Here is a 20,829-nt window from a genome sequence, read left to right on the forward strand (position 1 = left end):
GAGAGAGAGAGAGAGAGAGAGGAGGGAAGGAAGGAAGGAAGGAAGAGACCACATCTTTATCCATTCATCTGTCAGTGGACACTTAGGTTGGTCCTATATGTTGGCTACTGTAAACAATGCTGCAATGAACACAGGGATACAAATATCTTTTCAAATTTGTATTTTCTCCAGATAAATACCTGCAAGTGGAGTTGCTGGATCATATGGTAGTTCTATTTTTAGTTTTTTGAGGACCCTCCAGTTTTCCATAGTGGCTGCACCAAGTTACATTCCCACCAACAGCGCACGAGGGTTCCCTTTTCTCCACATCCTCACCAACACTTGTTTCCTGTCTTTTTGATAACAGCCAATCTGACAGGTGTGAGCTATCTCATTGTGGTTTTGATTTGCATTTACCTGATGATTAGTGGTGTTTAGCACCACTCCACGTATTTTGACCATCTGTATGTCTTCTTTGGAAAAATGTCTATTCAGGTCCTCTGATGTTTTAATGGAGTTGTTTGGTTTTTTGGATATTGTGTTGTATTAGTTCTTTATATATCTTGGACATTAACCCTTTGTCAGATATATCATTTGCAAATATCTTCTCCCATTCCTTGGTTGCCTTTAGATCTGTTGGTGATTTCCTTCACTGTGCAAAAGGTTTTTAGTTTGATATAGTCCCATTTGTTTATTTTTGCTTGTTTCCCTTGCCTGAGGAGATTGCTAAGACCAATGTCAAAAAGGTGACTGCCCAGTTTTCTTCTAGGAGCTTTATGGTTACAGGTCTTACATTTAAGTCTTTAATCCATTTTGAGTTTATTTTTGTATATGGTGTAAGAAGTGGTCCAGTTTCATTCTTTTGCATGTAGCTGCCCTGTTTTCGCAACACCATTTATGGAAGACACTATCTTTTCCCCATTGTATATTCTTGTCTCCTTTGTCATAGATCAACTTACCATGTGAGCAGGGGTTTATTTCTGGACTCTCTATTCTGACCCATTTTTCTATGTGTACGCTTTTGTGCCAGTACTGTACTTTTGATTACTAGAACTTTGTAGCATGCTACACATGCTGAGTGTGTGATACTTTCAGCTTTGTCTTTCCTTCACAAGATTGCTTTTGCTATTTGGGGTCTTCTGTGGTCCCATACAAATGTTACCATTGTTCTAGTTCTGTGAAAAATGCTATGCATATTTTGAAAGGAATTGCACTGAATCTGTAGATTGATTTGTGTAGCACATACATTTTAAGGATATTGATTCTTCCAGTCCATGAGTACTGTGTATCTTTCCATTTATTTGTGTCGTTTTCAAATTCTGTCATCTATATGTTATAGTTTTCAAAAGTACAGGTCCTTCACCTCTTTGGTTTAATTTATTGCTAGGTATTTTTTTCTTTTGATGCAATTGTAAATGGGACTATTTTCTATGTTTCTCTTTCTCATAGTTTATCAGTGTATAAAAATGCAACAAATTTCTGCATATTAATTTTGTATCTTGCAACTCTACTGAATTCATCTATTAGTTCTAATAGTTTTTGGTTGTTGGTCAGAGTGATCTTAAGATTAACAATTCTGTTGTGCCGTTTTTTTGTTTTTTTAAATTTATTTTATTTTTGGCTGCATTGGGTCTTTGTTGCTGCACACGGGCTTTTTCTAGTTCCGGTGAGTGGGGGCTACTCTTCATTGTGGTGCGCAGGCTTCTCATTGAGGTGGCTCCTCTTATTGCAGAGCACAGACTCTAGGCACGCAGGCTTCAGTAGTTGTGGCACACGGGCTCAGTAGTTGTGGCTCACGGGCTCTAGAGCGCAGCCCCAGTAGTTGTGGCGCACGGGCTTAGTTGCTCCGTGGTATGTGGGATCTTCCTAAACCAGGGCTCGAACCCGTGTCTTCTGCATTGGCAGGCGGATTCTTAACTACTGCACCACCAGGGAAGTCCCCATATTGTACAGTTTTTAAATGATGCCATTCTCCTGGTAAAACAGTTCAATAGCTTCACAGGAACTTTCAAAATCCTACCGACTTAACATATGGCCTTTAAGATCTGGCCCCAGGTTGCCTCTCCAGACTTGTCACTTACACAATAGCCATTGTTCAAACACCCTTCCATCTGAATTAAATTCTCCTTCATTACTCCTGCCCCTTTCCCTTTTTTGTCTGGTATATACTTAATTCATCTTGAGGTCTCAGCTTAGGTGTCACTTCCCCAAGGAAGGCTCTCCAAGCTCCTCAAATCCAGATTAGGTTTCCTGCCATAAGTCTTATCCCTGACAGCATTTAAGACCTATATCCTTGTCTGTGGCATACCATCAGGGAAGGGGTATTTTCCCCACCACCTACCAAAGGGCCAGGAACATAAGAAATGCTTAAAAATATTTGTTAAAGAATGAAAAAGGCAGAAGGCAGAAAAAATAGGAGTCTATGACTGTTAGTCATAAAGTAGTAAGATTTAGTAGTAAGAGGGAACACATTTTGTGAGAAAGGGAGATTTGATATTGTATGTCAGTTTCCCAACTGATGCTCCTTATTTGTCCTCCATGGCTGTGTCAACAGAACTCTCCTCCTTCCTGCCTTAAATAGATACTTAACCTTGGCTTTGATGTTTTGGCTTGTAAAATGATTATCTCTTCTTTGGTTATAGCACCCAATTTCTCTTTAAAGAATTACCCTCGGGCTTCCCTGGTGGTGCAGTCCGCCTGCTGATGCAGGGGATACAGGTTCGTGCCCTGGTCCGGGAAGATCCCACATGCCGCGGAGCCGCTGGGCCCGTGAGCCATGGCCGCTGAGCCCGCGCGTCCAGAGCCTGTGCTCCGCAATGGGAGAAGCCACAACGGTGAGAGGCCCACGCCCCCCAAAAAAAAAAAAAAAAAAAAGAATTACCCTCCCCCATTCTGTATAGTCCTAAAGGGACTATAAATCAGGTCTTGACCTCTTTTAGCTAAGACTCAATGAGATTCTCTCCTTGACTTTGAAAAATTGAGTGTCCTAAGAGCAATCACCTGATGCTCATCATTCCTACAGTGGCACTTAGTTCCTGCTTCCTAGATACCTGGGCTGCCCTGGTTTCTGTGCTTTTAACTTGTCCTTGTTCTCAAACCTTACTATGAACTAGTAGAAATGTCCTTCTAATAAATCACCATTTTATTCAATAAGCCATTGTCAATTTCTGGTACTTGCAAAAAACAAAAGAACAAAAGGTAACAGGAAAAGAGAAAGAGAAAGGGGAAAGGGAGGGGGAAGGGAGGGAGGGAAGAGAAAGAAGAAAAAGAAATGCAAGATATATATATAATTTTAAATTTTCTAGCAGCCTCATTAAAAAAAGAAACATGAAATTAATTGTAATGCTAGGTTTTATTTAGACCAATACATCCAAACTCAATATTTCAACATGTAGTCAATATGAAAACTATAAATATTTTACTTTTTTCAAGTCTTTGAAATGTGGTATATATTTTACACTTACAGCCCATCTCAACGCAAACAATAAATTTGCAAAGGCTAAAGTGAAATGCAGTCCTTTCAAAACAATGAAATGTGTATAACAGGAAAATATTTTACACTGCTATAGTTTTTAAATTTAACTAAATTTAAATATTCTGTTACTCAGTCACATTAGCCACCTTTCACGTGCTCAGGAGCAACATATGACTAGGCTTACTGTACTGGGCTGCACAGCCTTAGACATGATCAGCTCCAAGAGTAAAGACACTCAGGGGATGCGTTCTTGATGGATCTAGTAACTGGAAGGAATTGGAGGTTCTCACACTTCCAACAAATTCCATTATGAAAGGATTCAGAATTGTGTGAAGACCTATGAAAATATCTCTTCCCCCAAAATGATGTTTCCTTGGCTGTGTAACTAAAACAGGTTAACACATTATTGAGTGTGAAACCAATCCTCTGTATTCTACAATTCAACAGCATAGAGAGATCAAGGAGTTATCTTCCCTGTCTGGGAGTTTAATTCAAAGTTAAAATCACATTATTACTTTTAAATCACTTCTCATTTATTACATTTTGATGGGTAGAAAGAGACTTTGGGGACTAGCTTTAATTATAAGTATTTTCTATGTCAAATAAAAATGTAGAATTTTGAAGTTTGAAGAATTTGACCTTCATCCCTCAGACAATAATAGTCATTGTAAATTGTGGAGTAGGTCAGTGGCCATGATGAGGCCAATGTTTCAGGAAAAGGAATCAGAATCCAGTGTGAAAGTAGACTGGTAACAACAGAGGTCCAGAGGGAAGGTCTGGAGCTTCTAGCATCCTTAGCTGGTGTACATATGCTCTTACTTCTGTCAAGAATTGTTTTCCTCTTAAGCTGATAAGACATGTGCCTATCCTTCAAGATCATATTCATAGTCAGCTCTGTTTCCCAGATGCAGACTACAGAATGGATCCCTTCTTCATCTTTGCTCCCACAGAACCTCTTTCAAAATCCTGAACAGAAGTCAAATTCACAGAGGCAGGAAGTGGTACAGTGGTTACCAGGGGAGGAGGGAATGAGGAGTTATCGTTCAATGGGTAGAGTTTCAGTTTTGCAAGATGAAAAGTTTTCTGTGGATATATGGGAGTTACGGAGGCACAAAACTAAATGATTGGAAGGCCTTTCCCCAGGCTAACTCCTCCCCTTTCAGATCTCAACTTAAATGTCCCACTTTTAAGAGTCCTTCCCTTTTCCAGGCCAGAATGGTTTAGGTGCCCTTGCTATACTCTCTCATGAGCCCCATACTTTTCATGTAGGGCTCTTATTATAACTGTAATCAATACCTAATTTTGTGTCATATTAGTTTGCTAGGGCTCCCATAACAAAACAGTTATGACCAGGTGGCTTAAACCACAAAACTTTATTTTCTCACAGTTCTGGAGGCTGGAAGTTCAAGATGAAGGCATAGGCAGGTTTGGTTTCTTCTGAGGCCTCTCTCCTTGGCTTTCAAATGGCCACCTTCTCACTGTGTCTTTCCCCCTGTGCATGTGCATTCCTGGTATCTCCCTGTGTGTTCAAATTTCTTCTTATAAGGACACCAGTCAGATTACATTGGGACCCACTCTAAGGGCCTCACTTTAACTTAATCACCTCTTTACAGGTCCTGTTTCCAAATACAGCCACATTCTGAAACAAAATTCTGATGAATTTTGGAGGGACACAATTCAACCCATAACATGGGATCACCTCTATTGTTCCCACTTGGAAAACTCTATGACAACTCATCTCGTTCTCATTTCAGGACCTTTACAGTCGCTATTCCCTCTTCTTGGTACACTCTACCTCCAACCCTTCAACCAACAGGTTTTTCTCAGCTTTCAAGCCTTGGCAATATCATCTGACAAGAGCCATCCCAGATCACCTTAACTAATGAAACCCTACAAGTCACTCTATCACATCATCATTTTCTTTCTGCCATGGCACTCAGCAGAATGTCAGCTCCAGGAAAGGGAGGTCATGTGTTTTTACGCACTAGTGTAGCTCAGAGATTAGCCCAGTGTTTCACACGCACATGTGAATGAGTAAGTTTCTATAACCACTTACCACATTATCGTGACTTTCTGAGAAAACCTGCCAGGGCATGGCCATGTTTTATTCATGTGTCAGCTCTCTGGTCAACCTCAGCTCTAACACTTACTAGCTGTGTAAACTCTGGTAAGTCCCTTAACCTCTCTGGGCCTCAGGTTCCCAAACGAATACCTTCTTCAGAGTTCTTATAAGGATTAAATAAAATAATACACGTGGGACACCCAGCATAAGAATTCGGCATACAGTGCACGCTATCAGCGGAAAAGCTACTAGGCTGGGTGTTTTCCAAAGTGTGGCAGCTGTGAACGGCGTGAGAACTGTCTTTAGGTGATACACGGAGCATTAAAAGTATCAACTTGGCAACGTTCTTTTAATTCCTCGGATTAAAACAAGGTCATGTTCTCATGCTCATATGTCTTTGACATCTACCTCTTCCTATTCTTCCTCGTTGACAGATCATTCAGGTTCAGAGACGCACACACCAGTTAACAGGCGGATTTAACACTGTTTGTAAGGGCCATTCTGCGGCCAGGCCGCCTGGGTTCATCCCCCACCTCCCTCCCTCTGGCTTTGGGCTAGTTCTGGAACCTGCCTGTACCTCAGTTTACTCAACTGTAACAAGGGGATAATGACGGCCCCATAGGGTTATCGAGGATATAAAATGAACTTATGACACGTAAAGTGATGCAGAACATAGAAAGCCCGCCAGCCACGTTAGAAACACGTGAAAGAAACGGTCGGGGGGCGGGGGGGCGACGGCTGCTGTGGCAACTATCTCAAAGGTCTCACCAGGGTGACTGGGTCGGCGAGGTAGGACTGGGTCCGTGAGGCGGGCGGCGCTCAGCCGGTGCGCGGCCCCTCGGGGAAGGCCGACAGCGGCCAGGACTCCGGCCTTCTGCGGCTGCGGCCTCTTTGGGGTCTCCCTCCCGGCGTCAAGTCGCTGTCACTCCTGCTTTGGCGGCCGCGCCTCTCCCCTGAGCTTCTTCACTAGGCGAGCGCTCCCTGAGGCGACGCGCGAAAAGCGCGGGCCAAGCTGAAGCGCGAAAAACGGGGGCGGAGCCACGGGGCGGCACGACGCGATGTACGTAAGCAGGCGCTGACGCGCACGCAGCATCGCGCATGCGCGGCGGAGCTAGTGGCGGAGCGCGGCCGCAGCGGTGCTCAGTATGGCGGCCGAACGCAAAACTAAGTTGTCCAAGAACCTGCTGCGCATGAAGGTGCGGGGACGCGAGGGTTGCGGGTCGGGCGGCGGGAGTACCCGGTCTTCCAGACCTGGCTAGAGCCGAGGTGGCGGGCGTATGGGGGCATTCGAGAGGCCCCGGAGGACCTCCAGCTCTCGCGCTCGTTCATTCACTTAGCGCCTGCTCTGAGTTAGGCACTGGGAACCGGATTATAAATCCGTCGGATTCTCTTTTAAAGCCCGCGGCCGGATAGGAGAGACGCCTAAGCAGGCAGTTAGGATGCAGTGTACTAAGTGCAGTGATGCTAGAGTCGCCGGAAGCCCCTGGAACTGACTTGGGCTTCTGAGGGAAATGGCGTCTAGTAGAGACTGAAGGGTAGGTGGGAGGGTTGGGTACATAGCGGCATAGACTGTGGGGAAAGCGAGTTCAGAAATCTGAGAGGCAAAACCCCAAAAAGCCGTTACTTCCAAGAACTAGAGGTCATTCAGTATGTCTGGAAGGCAAGTAGCAAGAAATGGGCCCGGAAAAAGAGACAGTAATCACAAGATGCAAGAAATTTTAGGCCAGGTTAAGGATTTTTTTCTTTGTCTTGTGAGCATTGGGAAGCAGTTGCGCACCGGGGAAAGTATCATGAGCTGTGCTTTTTACTTTTCACCGTTACTTTAACTGTCCAGTGGAGAATACATTGGTGAAAGAAAGACCCGACAAGGGACCAAACTGCAGTCATAACGACCAGCTAGAACTAATGATCTGGGTGAGGGGTTTCAGGTGATGGTGGGAATGGAGAGAATTTTAACAGTTGAGGTGAAAGTGAATTATGTCACCCAACTTGAAAGAAAAGTGATTTTCAGATTTGAAATTGAATCAGTTTAACCAAATAATTTCAGGGTTGTGTGGGGGAAGACAAGGGTGTATGAAATGAATACAGGAATTAAAACAAGAGAAACACCTAAGCCTTAAAACTTAATAGTAGTGGCAAACATACTATGTGGTAGACATTCAGTGCTTTGCATATTATAACGTGTGAAATCCACGTAATAACCCTTTGCGGTGGGCACGATTATTATCCCTCTCTTACAGCTGAGGCACCTGAAACAAGAAGTAGGTAACTTGCCCGAAGTTACACAGCAATAAAGAGTATTGGCAGGACTTAAACTCAGGCAGTCTGGCTTCAAAGCCCCTGCTCTTAATTACTATCTGTACTGCTTGTTGCTGAACACCACTCATAGATGTAGACTGTTAGCTGTCATGTTTACAGAATAATGGAATTTCCAGTGAAGGGAAGCAAGGCATGAGTAATGTTTTGAAAGATTGGAGAGTAAATGTTGCATGTGCAAGACATGAATGGAGTTGAGCTAGGGTGTAACTAGTGATGAATAGGGAGAGTGAGGGTGCAGGGTAAATCATAGCATAATTTATCATTTCTAAAGTACTTCTTTCAGGCATATTAGCAACATTTGAATCATTACTGAACAGAGTTTTTATTTTTGCTTATGGTTTGTAACATCATATAAGTTTCAGAGAAGTGGACTGGCAAAGCAGACATTGAAAAGATTTTAGCAGTTGTTTTAGCTCTTGGAATAAGTCAAGTGAAGATGGGCTGGGTAATTAGGGCTCAGACCAACTATGTGACTCTTCAATTAGGAAGGAAGAAGTTAACTTAAAAAAATTATCCACCCCTACTTGAGTGATTGGGGAAGACACAACTGGACATTGGAAGCAAAAGAGAGAGAAAAAAATTACACAGGTTCTCTATGTGGGTTAGCAACTTCAGTCATTGATGAGAAAGAACTTACTGGCAGGATACCAGGAGACACAGTGTATACAGATAGAGTGGGGTATCCTTTGAGAAGCAATGGAGCAGCTGCATTCGGTTTCCTTATCTAGCGTAGCTGTTCAGCCAGAGCTAATTGTAGAGTAAGAATGAGAGAGTTGAGGATTTAATGTTGACTCATTTGTTTTCTAGCGTACTCGAATTCCTCTGTCTTGGTCAGCTATTGGGGGCTGGAGGGTGATCCTGAGCAGAAGTAGAAAGTAAAGGAGGTAGGTGGAAGGGCTGTCGGTATGATGGAACGGTTGTAGAGAGGGTACTTACTTGTGATTTTAGCTCTTTTGGACTCTTAAGACAGAAATGAGTGAATTTTTTCTGTAAAGAGACTTTAGTCTTGTGGGCCAAACGGCCACTGTTACAACTACTCAGCTCTTCCATTGTGGCTCAGAGACAAATGAATATGACCTTGTTCTAGTAAAGCTTTATTTACAACAATATACATCCAGCCTAGGACTGTACTAGTTTGTGAGACCTGCCGTAGGCCGTCAGTTGTGAGTAAAGTTAAATCACTATCTTTAGAGTATGTTCTTAGATGCTGTAGAGTCAGGAGAATTGGGCAGTTTCTTGATTCATATTCACAGGATGATCTGTCCTTTCCATGTGTACAGAATGTGTATATATGTGTGTGTGTGTGTGTGTGTATTTTGTATACCATAAATAATATCTACCTGACTAAAATTAGGAGGTAAAAGGGCAGTTGAGCAGGACTGATGAGTTTCACCACCAAGAGTATAAGTGATGAAATGAAGCATCTAGGTTTAAAGAGAGCCATCCAAGAAAGGGAGTCTGGAAAAATAAGACAAGTCTAGAGTCACGTTCAGAGAAAATTTATTGAGTTCCTCTCAGGTACCAAGTACTGCCTGAGTACCAGTAATACAAGATGAACAAAAGACATGGTCTACTATTCATAATTTTAGTCTTTTGGGAGGCACAGAAAAAGCATAATGAGCCAGTGTTCATAAGTCTGTCTTAGAAGTAGGGAAAGGTATTCTTTTATGGGAACAGACCTGAGAAGAGCTTGGCCAAAAAAGTCAGGGAAGGCCCAAAGGACACATGCTCTGGGCCTTACCAGAGAAATATTTTGCCAGGCAGAAAATTGAAGCATGATGTTGAGTAGCAGAGGCAGAGGAGTGGGAAGTACAGGGTATGCATTACAGAAATTGCCAATTCTTCTTTCCTATGGTGAGGCTATAGACACAGAGGTGAAAGGATGAGGACTACAAAACACTTTAGATAGATTGCAAACATTTCTTTTATGTTTATTTAAAATAATGATAGATTCACAAGAAGTTGCAAAAAATGTAGAGAGATGCCGTGCACACTTCACCTCCCTGTCTTATATTGCTAGAGTACAGTGCAAAGCCAGGAAATGGACAGTGGTACAATCCACAGAGCCTGCTCAGATTTCACTGTTTTACATGCACTCCTTCATGTGTGGGGGCAGGTGTATGTGAGCGTGTTTATCGTGTGTAGATTCATGTAACCATTACCACATTCAGGATACAGAATTGTTCCGTCACCACCAAGTTCCCTTGAGCGACCCCTTTGTAGCCACGCCCACTCCCTTCTATCATGCCTAACCTCTGACAACTACAGATCTGTTCCCCATTCCTATAATTGTGTGACTTCAAAGATGTTGTATAAATGTAATTATTACAATGTGTAACCTTTTGAGATTGACTTTTTTCACTCAGCGTAATTCACTTGAGATCCTTCTAGGTTATTGAGTCAATCACTAGTTCCTTTTTATTGCTGAGTAATATTCTGTGCTATGGATGTACCATATACTTAACCATTCACCTCTTGAAGAGTATTTTGGTTGTTTCCAGTTTGGGGCTGTTGCATATAGAGCTGCTGTGAATATTCTTGTATAACTTTTTGAGTGAATGTAAGTTTTCATTCCCTGGGATAAATGCCCAAGAGGACAGTTGCTGGGTTCTATGGTAAGTGGATGTTTACTTGTGTAAGAAATTGTCAAGCTACTTTCCACAGAGGTTATACCATTTTACTTTCCCACCACTAGGAGTGATCCAGTTTCTCTACATCATCATCATAACTTGATGTTATCACTGTATTTGTGAACATTTTTCAAGTCTTGTCATTTCATTTTGTAGCCATTGGTAAAGCCCTCATGCCTAAAAATGCTTGTGTTTTTGGAAGAGCTGGAGTAGAGGGGAAAGTAATATGGAGCCTGGATAAGGGAAATAAATGGGGATTAATGGAACCCTAGACCTAACTTCTGGGGTGCTCCTGGATGTTTTCTGAATTTATTTTTTCCCATATTGATACTTCATCATTTTGCTGCAGTTAACTTCTTGGTTTGTTCGTCTGTCTCCTGAGGAAATATAGTTATTGTTTGTGCTAGGAAGAGACTAACAGCAGGACTGGCCTGTTTTGAGTTGAGCTTCTGCAGATTTTAGAATAAAGCGCAGCCGTAGAGTTGATGAGCGTTTCAGAAGATAGATGTAAGTGAAGAGCAGTGGGGTTACAGATACAGCTTTGCGGCCATCTGTGTTCACAGAGCCCTTACAATGCATCATTCGTCATGCTGGTACTGATGGAGATGATCCAAACACAGTCCCTGCCCTGAAGGTCTTCAGAAAAAACAGATACTCAAGAAATTAAAATGTCCTGAGACTAGTTGAAGCTGCCATGGGAAGCTTCTAGGAGAGAGATGCTGATTTCGCCTGCGGCTGTCAGGGACGATTTTACAGAGATGGAGTAGCCTTACCTATGTCAGAAGGGCTAGAAGTTGGCCAGGTGGAAGAACTTGAGAAGGGCATTACAAATCCAGGTCAGCAGGTGCAAAGGCCGATGGGCTTCCCAGGTCAGAGAGACGTTCGGATAGTACTGAGCATCCTCTCCTTTGTGCCCCCCTCACTTTCTGTCTCAACCTGCCTGTCCTGCTCTGTGGATCAGCCTTTTGTCTTAGCCCTTGCTCACTGGCTATTATGTAAAACTGAAATATTTAACATGATACTTATTGAGTACAGTTGGGGGTTTTTGCCTGTTTTATTAAATTAGAAAAACTAAAATGTGGTAAAGCTCTTTTAAAGTCTTCTAAAGGAAGTACACATGTTGCTTTTTATGTGCTCTAGCAGGCTCCCTCCTGAAGCGGTGTTGTCAAGGGCAGGGCTAAGCTGCTTGGTCACCCTACCCCCACCCATGAGACAGGATTTCCAGAGAAATGAGGGAGGGCAGGTTGAGTTTTCCTCAACTGTAAGCTGGGAGAAATAGTTGCTGACACTGATTTTGTTTCGTTTTGACAGTTCATGCAAAGGGGACTGGATTCAGAAACCAAGAAACAACTAGAAGAGGAAGAAAAGAAAATCATTAGTGAAGAGCACTGGTACTTGGATTTGCCTGAACTTAAAGAGAAAGAGTAGGTTTTTGATGACACTTTGGGCGTTCAAAGGGAAATCCCTGTAAATGTGATTGATCATTGCATGACATAAAACCCATGAAATAGTATCTATTCAGTTTCTTGAAATAGACTTGAAAATTTTTTAAAATTATTAAGTCTGTAAGAGTTCTGGTTTGATTTATGCATTTTTATTGGTCCTCGGCCATCATTTATAACACCGTTCTTTTTTTTTACATTGAATAAAGGAATCCAGCCTGTATATCTCTGGTAATAACTGGAGACCTTTTATGAGAATCAGTAATGTGCTCTGTATCATATTAAGTTCTGAAGATTAGATGTGTTCTTCAAGCCTCTCCAGTTTTGTTTCAGTAACAGAGTTCTCCATTAGGCTGAGCTTTGTAAAGGCAGGTCAAGAATGTTTTGTTTATTTTCTTTTTTTTAATTTTTGCTATTAATACCAGTCATCTTAGCTAAGATTAATTGAGTCTATAGTGTGTTCTAGGAACTTGGTTAAGCACTTTACATCTCTTAATTATTTAATCCTCATAGCAAACTTGAGAGCTGGCTACTATCATTCCATCCATTTTATAGTTGATGAAACTGAAGCTTAAGGGAGGGTAACTAGGCCAGGGTCACCAGCTAGTCGTTACTGAAGCTTGATAACACACTAGATCATTTCTCTTCCACCTCTAAGCTTGGTTGATGCATGATAAATTTTGAATGAAGGAGTGAAGGATTCACATCGTCAATTAATTTTTCTAAATTCTTCTGGAAGCTACTTATCATTTCTCCTTGATGCTTTTCTTACCTTGGTAACATCTGTGGTGTGGCAGTTTTATTCAAATTTTGTCAAATGACTGAAGATGCTGCTTATTGTCTCCAGGCCCATTTATGTCTTTCCTTTCCATACCTTGTAATTTATTTTCTTTTTAACACATTGTTTTCCATGGTTCATTTGGTGGGCTTTTTCTGAATCTTTTCTGGAAGGTTAGACATGCTTCTCTAAAGATAGAAAGTACGTCCCACCAGGAGGGATGGAAGGAAGGTACTTTGTTTTCTCTGCTTGCTTCTCAACTTGCTTTTCTCTTGCTTCTCAGAGGAAGCAAGATGTTAGTGAGGAAGGCGAAGATGATGCTGAAGATGGTATGGATTTGGGAGCAGGGGCTGGTAGGAAGGGACCGTTACTGGTAAGGAGCTATGATTTAATTTTATGCCTTGGCTAAACTTGCTCGAAGTTTTGCCACATGTTTTGTTACTTGGCTTTTATTGAAAAGCAAGACAGTTTGTATCCTGTTTTCAGTATTGTTTTTTTCCCCCCAACACAGCATGTTAGTCCCAGAAAAATGACCTCTAGATTCCTTTCCTAGGGAGGTATGTGTCTCAGTCTGTTCAGGTACTATAACAAAATACCACAGGCTGGGAAGCTCATGAACAACAGAAATTTATTTCTCACAGTTCTGGAGGCTGGAATTTTAAGATCAGGATACCAGCATGGTCATGTTTTGATGATGGCCCTCTTCCTGGTTCATAGCCAGCGCCTTCTTGCTGTGTCCTCACCTGGTGGAAGTAGCTAGGGATCTCTGTGGGGTCTCTTTCCTAAGGCCCTAAACCCTTCATGAAACCCCACGCTCATGACTTATGTACTTTCCAAAGGCCTCACCTCCTAGTACCATCATCTTTGAGGGTTAGGATTTTAACATATGAATTTGGGGGTGGGGGGGGACAAACATTCAGACCATAGCAGTAAATAATAACCTTTTGCCATCATTCAGTGTCCTATTTATGTATAGGAACGAATTATCAGTTTAGGATGTTGGCAGGAAGAGATGACACTGTCAAATTGGGTAGTTTGAGGAGTGTATAACAGAGACCACCAAAGTGTGAGCAGGTGTAGGGAAGCCACTGTGGACAGTGCATCACCTTGGTGGCTTGTATAGTAGAAATAATTTCCACTCCAGGCCTGGAGGATCAAGAGGAGGGAATGGTTACTGAATCTCAAGACAGACTGTGTGGAGAGAGCATCTTAAAAGAGCTGCTACCTTTATTTGAGGGCACGGCCAGCCCAAGTAATCCCATAGGAAGGGAGCCAGCCGTTCCAGACAGCAAAGGAGCCCTTCCATGTACTACATTCAGATCAGCCTCCCAAGGCATTGATGGGGGGCGGGGAGAGGGGGGAATAGATCTGGAGGGGTAAATGGATGGTATGTCCCTGGGGTGTGTGTGTTTTAACACCCCAAATAGGGAGACAGTGGAATGGATTGGTTAATTAAGTGCATGGGCTCTGGAGACAGGCAGACCTGGGTTTGATGCCCATCTCTGCTACTTGCTTACTTGGGATCTTGGGCAAGTTATTGAACCTGTCTTGTCATTTGTATATTGGGTGTGATAATAGTATCTGTCACTTACATTATGAGAAGTAAATGAGATAATGTATGTGAAGCAGTGAGCACAGTGCCCGGCATAAAACGCAAGAAATGTTAGCAGTATATGTGTTTCCTTATACTTGAATATTATGAAATTCACCCACTCTTTTTGCTCATTTGTGTCTGTGAATCTTTACTTGGTATTGTCATCTGAATTATTGCAGAGGGTTACTACTATCTGTGAAACTGGAGATTCCATTGTGCTCTGGGAGTCTAGAGGTTGCCATTCAGCTGCACTGGGCTATAACTCAGTGACTGTTAGGACTGTTCAGTGTTCATACCTCCCCTTATAGGACACCCCTGGCCAGTGACCAGGCTATGTAGGGGAATGAGGGTCTGGCTTCTTTGTGTCAGCTTGGAACAACTGCAGGGCTTCCTAGAGTTTCTTGTAGGGGCTGAGGTCTTGGCATAGCCACGTTGCAAGTCAGCTTTTCCCTCAGCCCAGTCTTGCAGTCTTCGTTTCCATAGAGGGGCATCTGCCACGCAGCACTCACCAATAAAACTTCTGCACATAACTCTGTCTCAGAGTCTGTTTCCAGGGAACCTGACATAAAATACTTAGGAATACTAGGAATAGAATTTACCAGATCCAAGTTTTGCTGTGTTGTGGCTATATGGTTTTTCTCGAAAGGATGTGCCATGGTATAGAGGATGTGAGTATAGCCATTTTAATTACTCCTTTGCCATAGGATGTTGTTTAAAAAGTATTTTTGCCTCCTGTGCTTCTCGTGCTTGTGCATTGTGGCCTGGTGAACTTTAAGAACTGTGAGCTCTGAGATTGACCCTACTTAGCAAACTGACAAGTTAGCCTGCCACAGTTTCATGGATACTGGTGGAAGGTACGAGATTCCTGAGTCAGAGACAGAGGACTTTATTACTCACAGCACAGCAAGCAGCATGAGCATCACATTGGCATCATTTCCCCTAATGCCAGGGAGAATGATGTGGCACCCACGGTAGGTTTGCATCACAGCAAAGTCCTGAGCTTAGGAAACCTGAGTCTTTGATACTAGACTGCAAACAGACTTGCCCTTGGCTCCAATGGAGGCATTATCTTTATTATACTGGGCATTAAGCAAGTCTGCGCTTTGCTCCAGAGGAAGAATGAAGGCAAAGCTCTGCCTTTCAAAGCTGTTCACTGTGCATATATCCTTAAAAAGATATTTCGGAACAAAAGGGCATGTAGTGCCTCACTCACAAGGTGTGCTAAAATGAGAGAGTCCCATAGAGAATTCTTTCTCAGCAGTGAGTTTTTGCCCTGTTTTGCCGTGCATATTATTTGTGGCCTGAGGCAAGTTTGTTTATTTTTTTCTGAGCAGTAGTTTCTCATCTGCAAAAATAGATGAATATTTCCCTTATTTGCTAACTGAATTAGTGTCGCTCATCATTGAAACTATCCTGTAGATAACAAACCACTTACGCTCCTTTCTATATTAATGTTACAGTTATTGGGCCAATAGAAGAAACCCATGGGAAAGCCCTCTGAGGGGCCAGTGGCCCTACTATGAATCCTTTCCTGGCCTTTGGGTCCACCTCTTGACTTAAGTGAATGCTTAAATGCATATGTATGGTGCTTTCCTGAGGGAGATGATTTACTGGGGACATTCGTGATGTTTTATCACCTGTACTTCACAAGAAACAAGATCGGTTGAAAGGGAATCCCTAGATTATGGAAGAGGCTGAACAAAAAATTCAAGAGAACATGTGCCTAAATTTTTTGGTTACAGTCGGCGGGCTGGTTTGGTACCAGTTGCTCCCTTGTGGCCAGGAGTGGAATAACCTTCTTCATGTTTATCCATTGTATAAGTCTGTTATTTATTATCTGGCCCCCCTCTAGAATGTAACCTCCATGAGAGCAGAGCCTCTCAGTAATGGCTGTCTCCCCAGCTCTAGAACAGTGCCTGGCACACAGTTTGGTTTAACAAGGGTTTGCCGAGTGACTGAATGAATGAGCGCATCTTGACAAGAAGCAGGGCAGGATTGCTTGACAAGGAACAATCTGCCATAAAGGCCAAGTATTTGCTTTCCTGGCTTGCTTTATGGTTGATTGCTGGGCTGTAGTCGGATATGCTTACCTGGAATTGGGGTCATAAACTGGTGACTCACGGGAGAATCCCTTTTGGAGACTGAAACATTCACACTTGCATCACATTTCCAGGGCAACAGCGCCTCCTGGATGCCCTCTCAGCAGCAGTGTCATTTTTACCAGGGTGGTTTTGTAGCATGATTTTGGTTTGGAGTCAGCCACCTAGCTGCCCTGTTTCTGCCCATTTTCCAGTTCTGCTCATCCAGCTCTCCCATTGATTCTGTGAGATACCAGTATCCTTATAATAAATTACTTCTCTACTTAAGTCATCCAGGGCCAGTCGTTATTTACAGCTAAGAGCTCCAATTAAAACACTCTTTTAAAGCTACCTAGGACACTAATTTCTGCAGATTTAATAAAAACTTGGTGGAGGGTATAAACGTCAACGAACCTTTGCTTCACTTTTGGAAAATTCAGGTGCCCTGCCACTCTTGCCTCCTAATGCCTTTGTTGACCAAATTAATCAGTTTTTATTTCTAATCCTAGGTCAGAAATATTACTGTATTTTTTCTTGATTCCGCTGAGAACCATAAGATGTATTTTTCATTTGAGATCTTGACTTTTATTTGCTGTGCTTTGTTATAAGTAGTCATGGTATTAATACAGGTTTATTTTCTCGTCTAGGAGTTTCATAATAGAAGAGCAGAGTTTCTCGTTATGTGAAGATCTTCTCTACGGAAGAATGTCATTCAGAGGATTTAATCCTGAGGTTGAGGTATTAAATATAATTGCTTCACATTTAAGATTTTTCCAATTGAATTCTTTCTGCTTATAATTGGGTTTAGGTTTTTCCCAACCAGATACCATTTCTCCTCATTATATAGAAAATAACAAATCTTGAACTATTGCCATAGCTATTTAAAGAAATTATAGGCATTGCAGTCTAGTTTTATGATAGAATTGAGTAGATAATTTAATATAGCAGTATACAGTCCCGGACAGTGCCACTGTTAAGTGTTAGAATTTTACCTCAGTTCTTTTGCAGGAATGTCAGGATTTTATTCATATGATGCTATTACAAAAAATTATTTTCTGGCATCTATAAATGTATCTTTTCTAGTGGAAAAAATGTTACTTAAAATTTGAGTAATTTGACTTTTTAATGGACAGGTTTTAATCCAAGCTTGTAAATAGATTTTTAAATGAATCTTTGGAAAGTTTGTCTGAAAACGAAATATTCAGCTTATAACTGAGACGTTCATTTTAATTTTCCTGCCTCGGGGTTGTAGAGAAGCACAGACCTTCGTTTAACAAATAACTATTAGAACTCTGGCTTATATATTGAAAGCCATCTGTCAGGTACTTGACTGACCAAATGGAGGTTTGTGGTATAAAGCTTTAGTTTTGTAACTATCACTTGAAGCCAAGGTTTCTTAGCCCTGGCACTTTTGACAATTGAGGCCAGATTATTCTTTATGGTGGGGGCTTTCCGTGCACTGTAGGATGTTGAGCAGCATCCCTAGCTTCTACCCTCTACCCACTAGATACATATATACACCCCAGTTGTGACCCCCAAAAATGTGTCCAGATATTGCCAGAGGTCCCTTGGCAAGCAAAATCATACCCGGTTGAAAACCAGTTCTCTCAGGATGCTTATAGGAGCCACAGTTAACCAAACTAAATGCCAGAGTTTATTTAAAGATTGTAGGTTGGTTTTCTTTCTCTTCCTTTTCTGAGGGGATATGATAATTAAGGTGTTAAATTTACTTTACACAGAATCAACACAAAGTGTTTGTTTTTAATATATTTCCTTGTTTTGGCCTGCTTAAGCTTTAGATTAGGAAGACAAAGAGGACAATGGGGTAAAAGGGAAAAAAAGATAGCAAAGATTATGAGTGGATGATGCCCAGAGACTAGGGTATTGGGCAGGCAGGGACTCCAAAGTATGTCTGATACAGTGGGAAAAGGAGTTGATCTGGCCCTCCAAATTTGACGTGGGAAGTTATTAGAAAATGACTTTAATCACTGGCACTCTGTAACACTGAATATATTCTCTCTGGGAAAGGTTTTGAACTGTTTGGCTTGCAGGCCTGAGCTGTCATAAATTGTGAGAAAAGTTCAACGTACCTGGCTATAAAAAGAATGATACCAACTTGAGAGTACTTACTTTATTATAAGCAGGATGAACTTAGAACACATTTTTTAATATCTATGTGTTTCTAGTGATAAGAGGTAGTGTACTTTTTTTTTAAGTCTGTCAGAGGATAACTATCAAGAAAAGGTTAACGTGAGAAAAAGAAATGAAGGAGAGACCCATGACGCGTGGACATCATGTGGAAATCAGTGCATTATCCACCCGCGTGTTCAGGGGTGAGGAAGGTCTCCCAATTATACCAGAGCCAGCCTTCCAGTTCTTCCAGCAGTTTGCTGCTCCCCTTCCTCAACCACCACCAAAAACTACATTTAAAATTACTCTTGACTATAGTGTTTCTCCCATTTGGCTCAAAGTTGGGAAGTTCAAAGGGTATCTGAAAGTTTACTTCTTCTTTCCCCCAGTCACTAGAGTGTGTCAGCAGTGTGCCTGCTTTAGATACAAGTAACTAATAAATTTATGATCTAAAATACATTTAAATTCATTAACAGTAAGTCTAATCTAGTGGAACTTTGTCTTATTATTATTTTAATTCAGAGCTGGCTTCTATCTGCTTATTGTAGAATAAAGTATTATAGAGAATCCCTTATAAATTTTGGTTAGTCCTGTAGATTCTGTGGCTTCTGTGTCTCTACCTTCAAATACGTTTGACACCAGTTCCTTTAACAAGCTTTTTCCAGCCCTGCTAGTCCCCATTGTTGTATTTTTCAGAAATTAATGCTTCAGATGAATGCTAAGAACAAAGCAGAGGAAGTTGAAGAGGAAACAGTGGAGCTCGATGTGTCAGATGAAGAAATGGCTAGAAGGTAACTGTTACCTTGGACCAGCTTTATAATCTGAGCCCAGCATTCACTGGCTCTCACATGTGCACTCTTTCCGCATGGTGACTGGTCTACCGTACCTTTGAAGGGAGTACCCCAGCAGAAAGTCATCTTGGCTTAGTCATCTTCTAACACGGCCTGGGGTGGATTTATACCTGTCACAGGCTGGCAAATTGAGGGCTTATTTCTAGTGCTGCTTCTAATACATATTTTAAAATATACATCTCAGTTTATTTAGGATAATGGAAAAACAAAAACAGTGAAGAATTTAATCGTTCATAGAGAAGTTCATAAATTTTAAATCAGATGGTTTCTTTTAATCAAAGTTTTGATTTTTCTTATTCTTTGTTACGTACTTGGTTTGATATTCTTGACAAGTCTTGATTCCTACCTTTTTTATTTGAAACTAAACTTGTTCTGTATATCATCTTAACAGATACGAGACCTTGGTGGGGACAATTGGGAAAAAGTTTGCCAAAAAAAGAGACCGTGTCAATTATGAAGAAGATGAAAATGGAGACATAAAACCAATTAAAACAAAGAAGATGTTCTTAAAACCCCAAGATTAAAACTGATGGCTTAAGATATGGCTCAGGGATGCCTTGTGAGAATTAGCACATTTTGGAACTCATTCTGTTGGTTCCTCTATAGTTATTAATGCTGTAATGTTTATTTGTAAAGAAATGTATAATTTTGGAAACATGCTGTTTTTGGAACAGATGTGTGTTGGATGTTATACATCCTTTGCTTAATAGTATTCATCAAGAGTGGATTTTTAACCCTTGATCTTCAACTGTACATAGGTACGTGGTTGCTTCCTAAAAAATTTTTTATCTCAGATTTTTTTAATATAGTTCTCCAGTCACTGACCTTGAATTGACTCATGTAAACTGATACCAGTGTTTAAATTGCCCTTATGTTTATAATCATGTCAAGTCAGTTCATACATATATTTCGGAATCAAATGTCATGAGAATTTATTATATGTAAATTCATCAAGAACAAACATGCCTCTCCAGGCTGAAATATTTCCATGCTACCAAGTCAATGTCAGTGTGTGGAATTATGTTTTTTTGTTTAAAGCCTTTAATTAATTAAGAAAAAAGATTGTTCTGTAATAAATACCTGTTTTCATGTACTTTTTCATTCTCTTATACTTTCAAATAATAATTTTAGTCTAATTCAGTATTGGAGCTTTTGTCCAATTAGTAACTTTTAAAAAACAGCCATTAATTTAGAATATGGTGATGTATTAGGTTGAACCGTAAGAAATTGCCTTGGGCTTCCCTGGTGGCGCAGTGGTTGAGAGTCCGCCTGCCGATGCAGGGGACACGGGTTCATGCCCCGGTCCGGGAAGATCCCACATGCCGCGGAGTGGCTAGGCCCGTGAGCCATGGCCGCTGAGCCTGTGCATCCGGAGCCTGTGCTCCGCAACGGGAGAAGCCACAACAGTGAGAGGCCCGTGTACCGCAAAAAAAAAAAAAAAAAAAGAAATTGCCTTTCATGGGTCAAAAACAATTATCGATTTTTGATAGT

General features: G+C 41.4%; 1 protein-coding gene across 1 annotated transcript; it reads left to right on the forward strand.

Annotated features, from left to right (window-relative positions):
* The first annotated feature begins 6,608 nt into the window (after nucleotides 1-6,608).
* Nucleotides 6,609-20,431, forward strand: MPHOSPH6 (M-phase phosphoprotein 6). Its single transcript, XM_027119161.1, has 5 exons — nucleotides 6,609-6,712; nucleotides 11,777-11,889; nucleotides 17,005-17,095; nucleotides 19,184-19,278; nucleotides 19,730-20,431. The coding sequence occupies exons 1-5, from the start codon at nucleotides 6,662-6,664 to the stop codon at nucleotides 19,860-19,862; spliced, it is 483 nt and encodes a 160-aa protein (XP_026974962.1). The 5' UTR covers nucleotides 6,609-6,661; the 3' UTR covers nucleotides 19,863-20,431.
* The last annotated feature ends 398 nt before the right edge of the window (nucleotides 20,432-20,829 follow it).

This window comes from Aethalodelphis obliquidens, unplaced genomic scaffold (assembly GCF_003676395.1).
Source record: "Aethalodelphis obliquidens isolate GAN/ISIS:26980383/991018 unplaced genomic scaffold, ASM367639v1 scaffold20, whole genome shotgun sequence".
NCBI lineage: Eukaryota > Metazoa > Chordata > Mammalia > Artiodactyla > Delphinidae > Aethalodelphis > Aethalodelphis obliquidens.

Coding starts and splice junctions, on each gene's coding strand:
- MPHOSPH6 (XM_027119161.1), top strand. CDS start 6,662: ATGGCGGCCGAACGCAAAACTAAGTTGTCCAAGAACCTGCTGCGCATG. Junction 17,096..19,183: donor GATTTAATCCTGAGGTTGAG/GTATTAAATATA, acceptor TGTATTTTTCAG/AAATTAATGCTTCAGATGAA. Junction 19,279..19,729: donor GATGAAGAAATGGCTAGAAG/GTAACTGTTACC, acceptor TCATCTTAACAG/ATACGAGACCTTGGTGGGGA.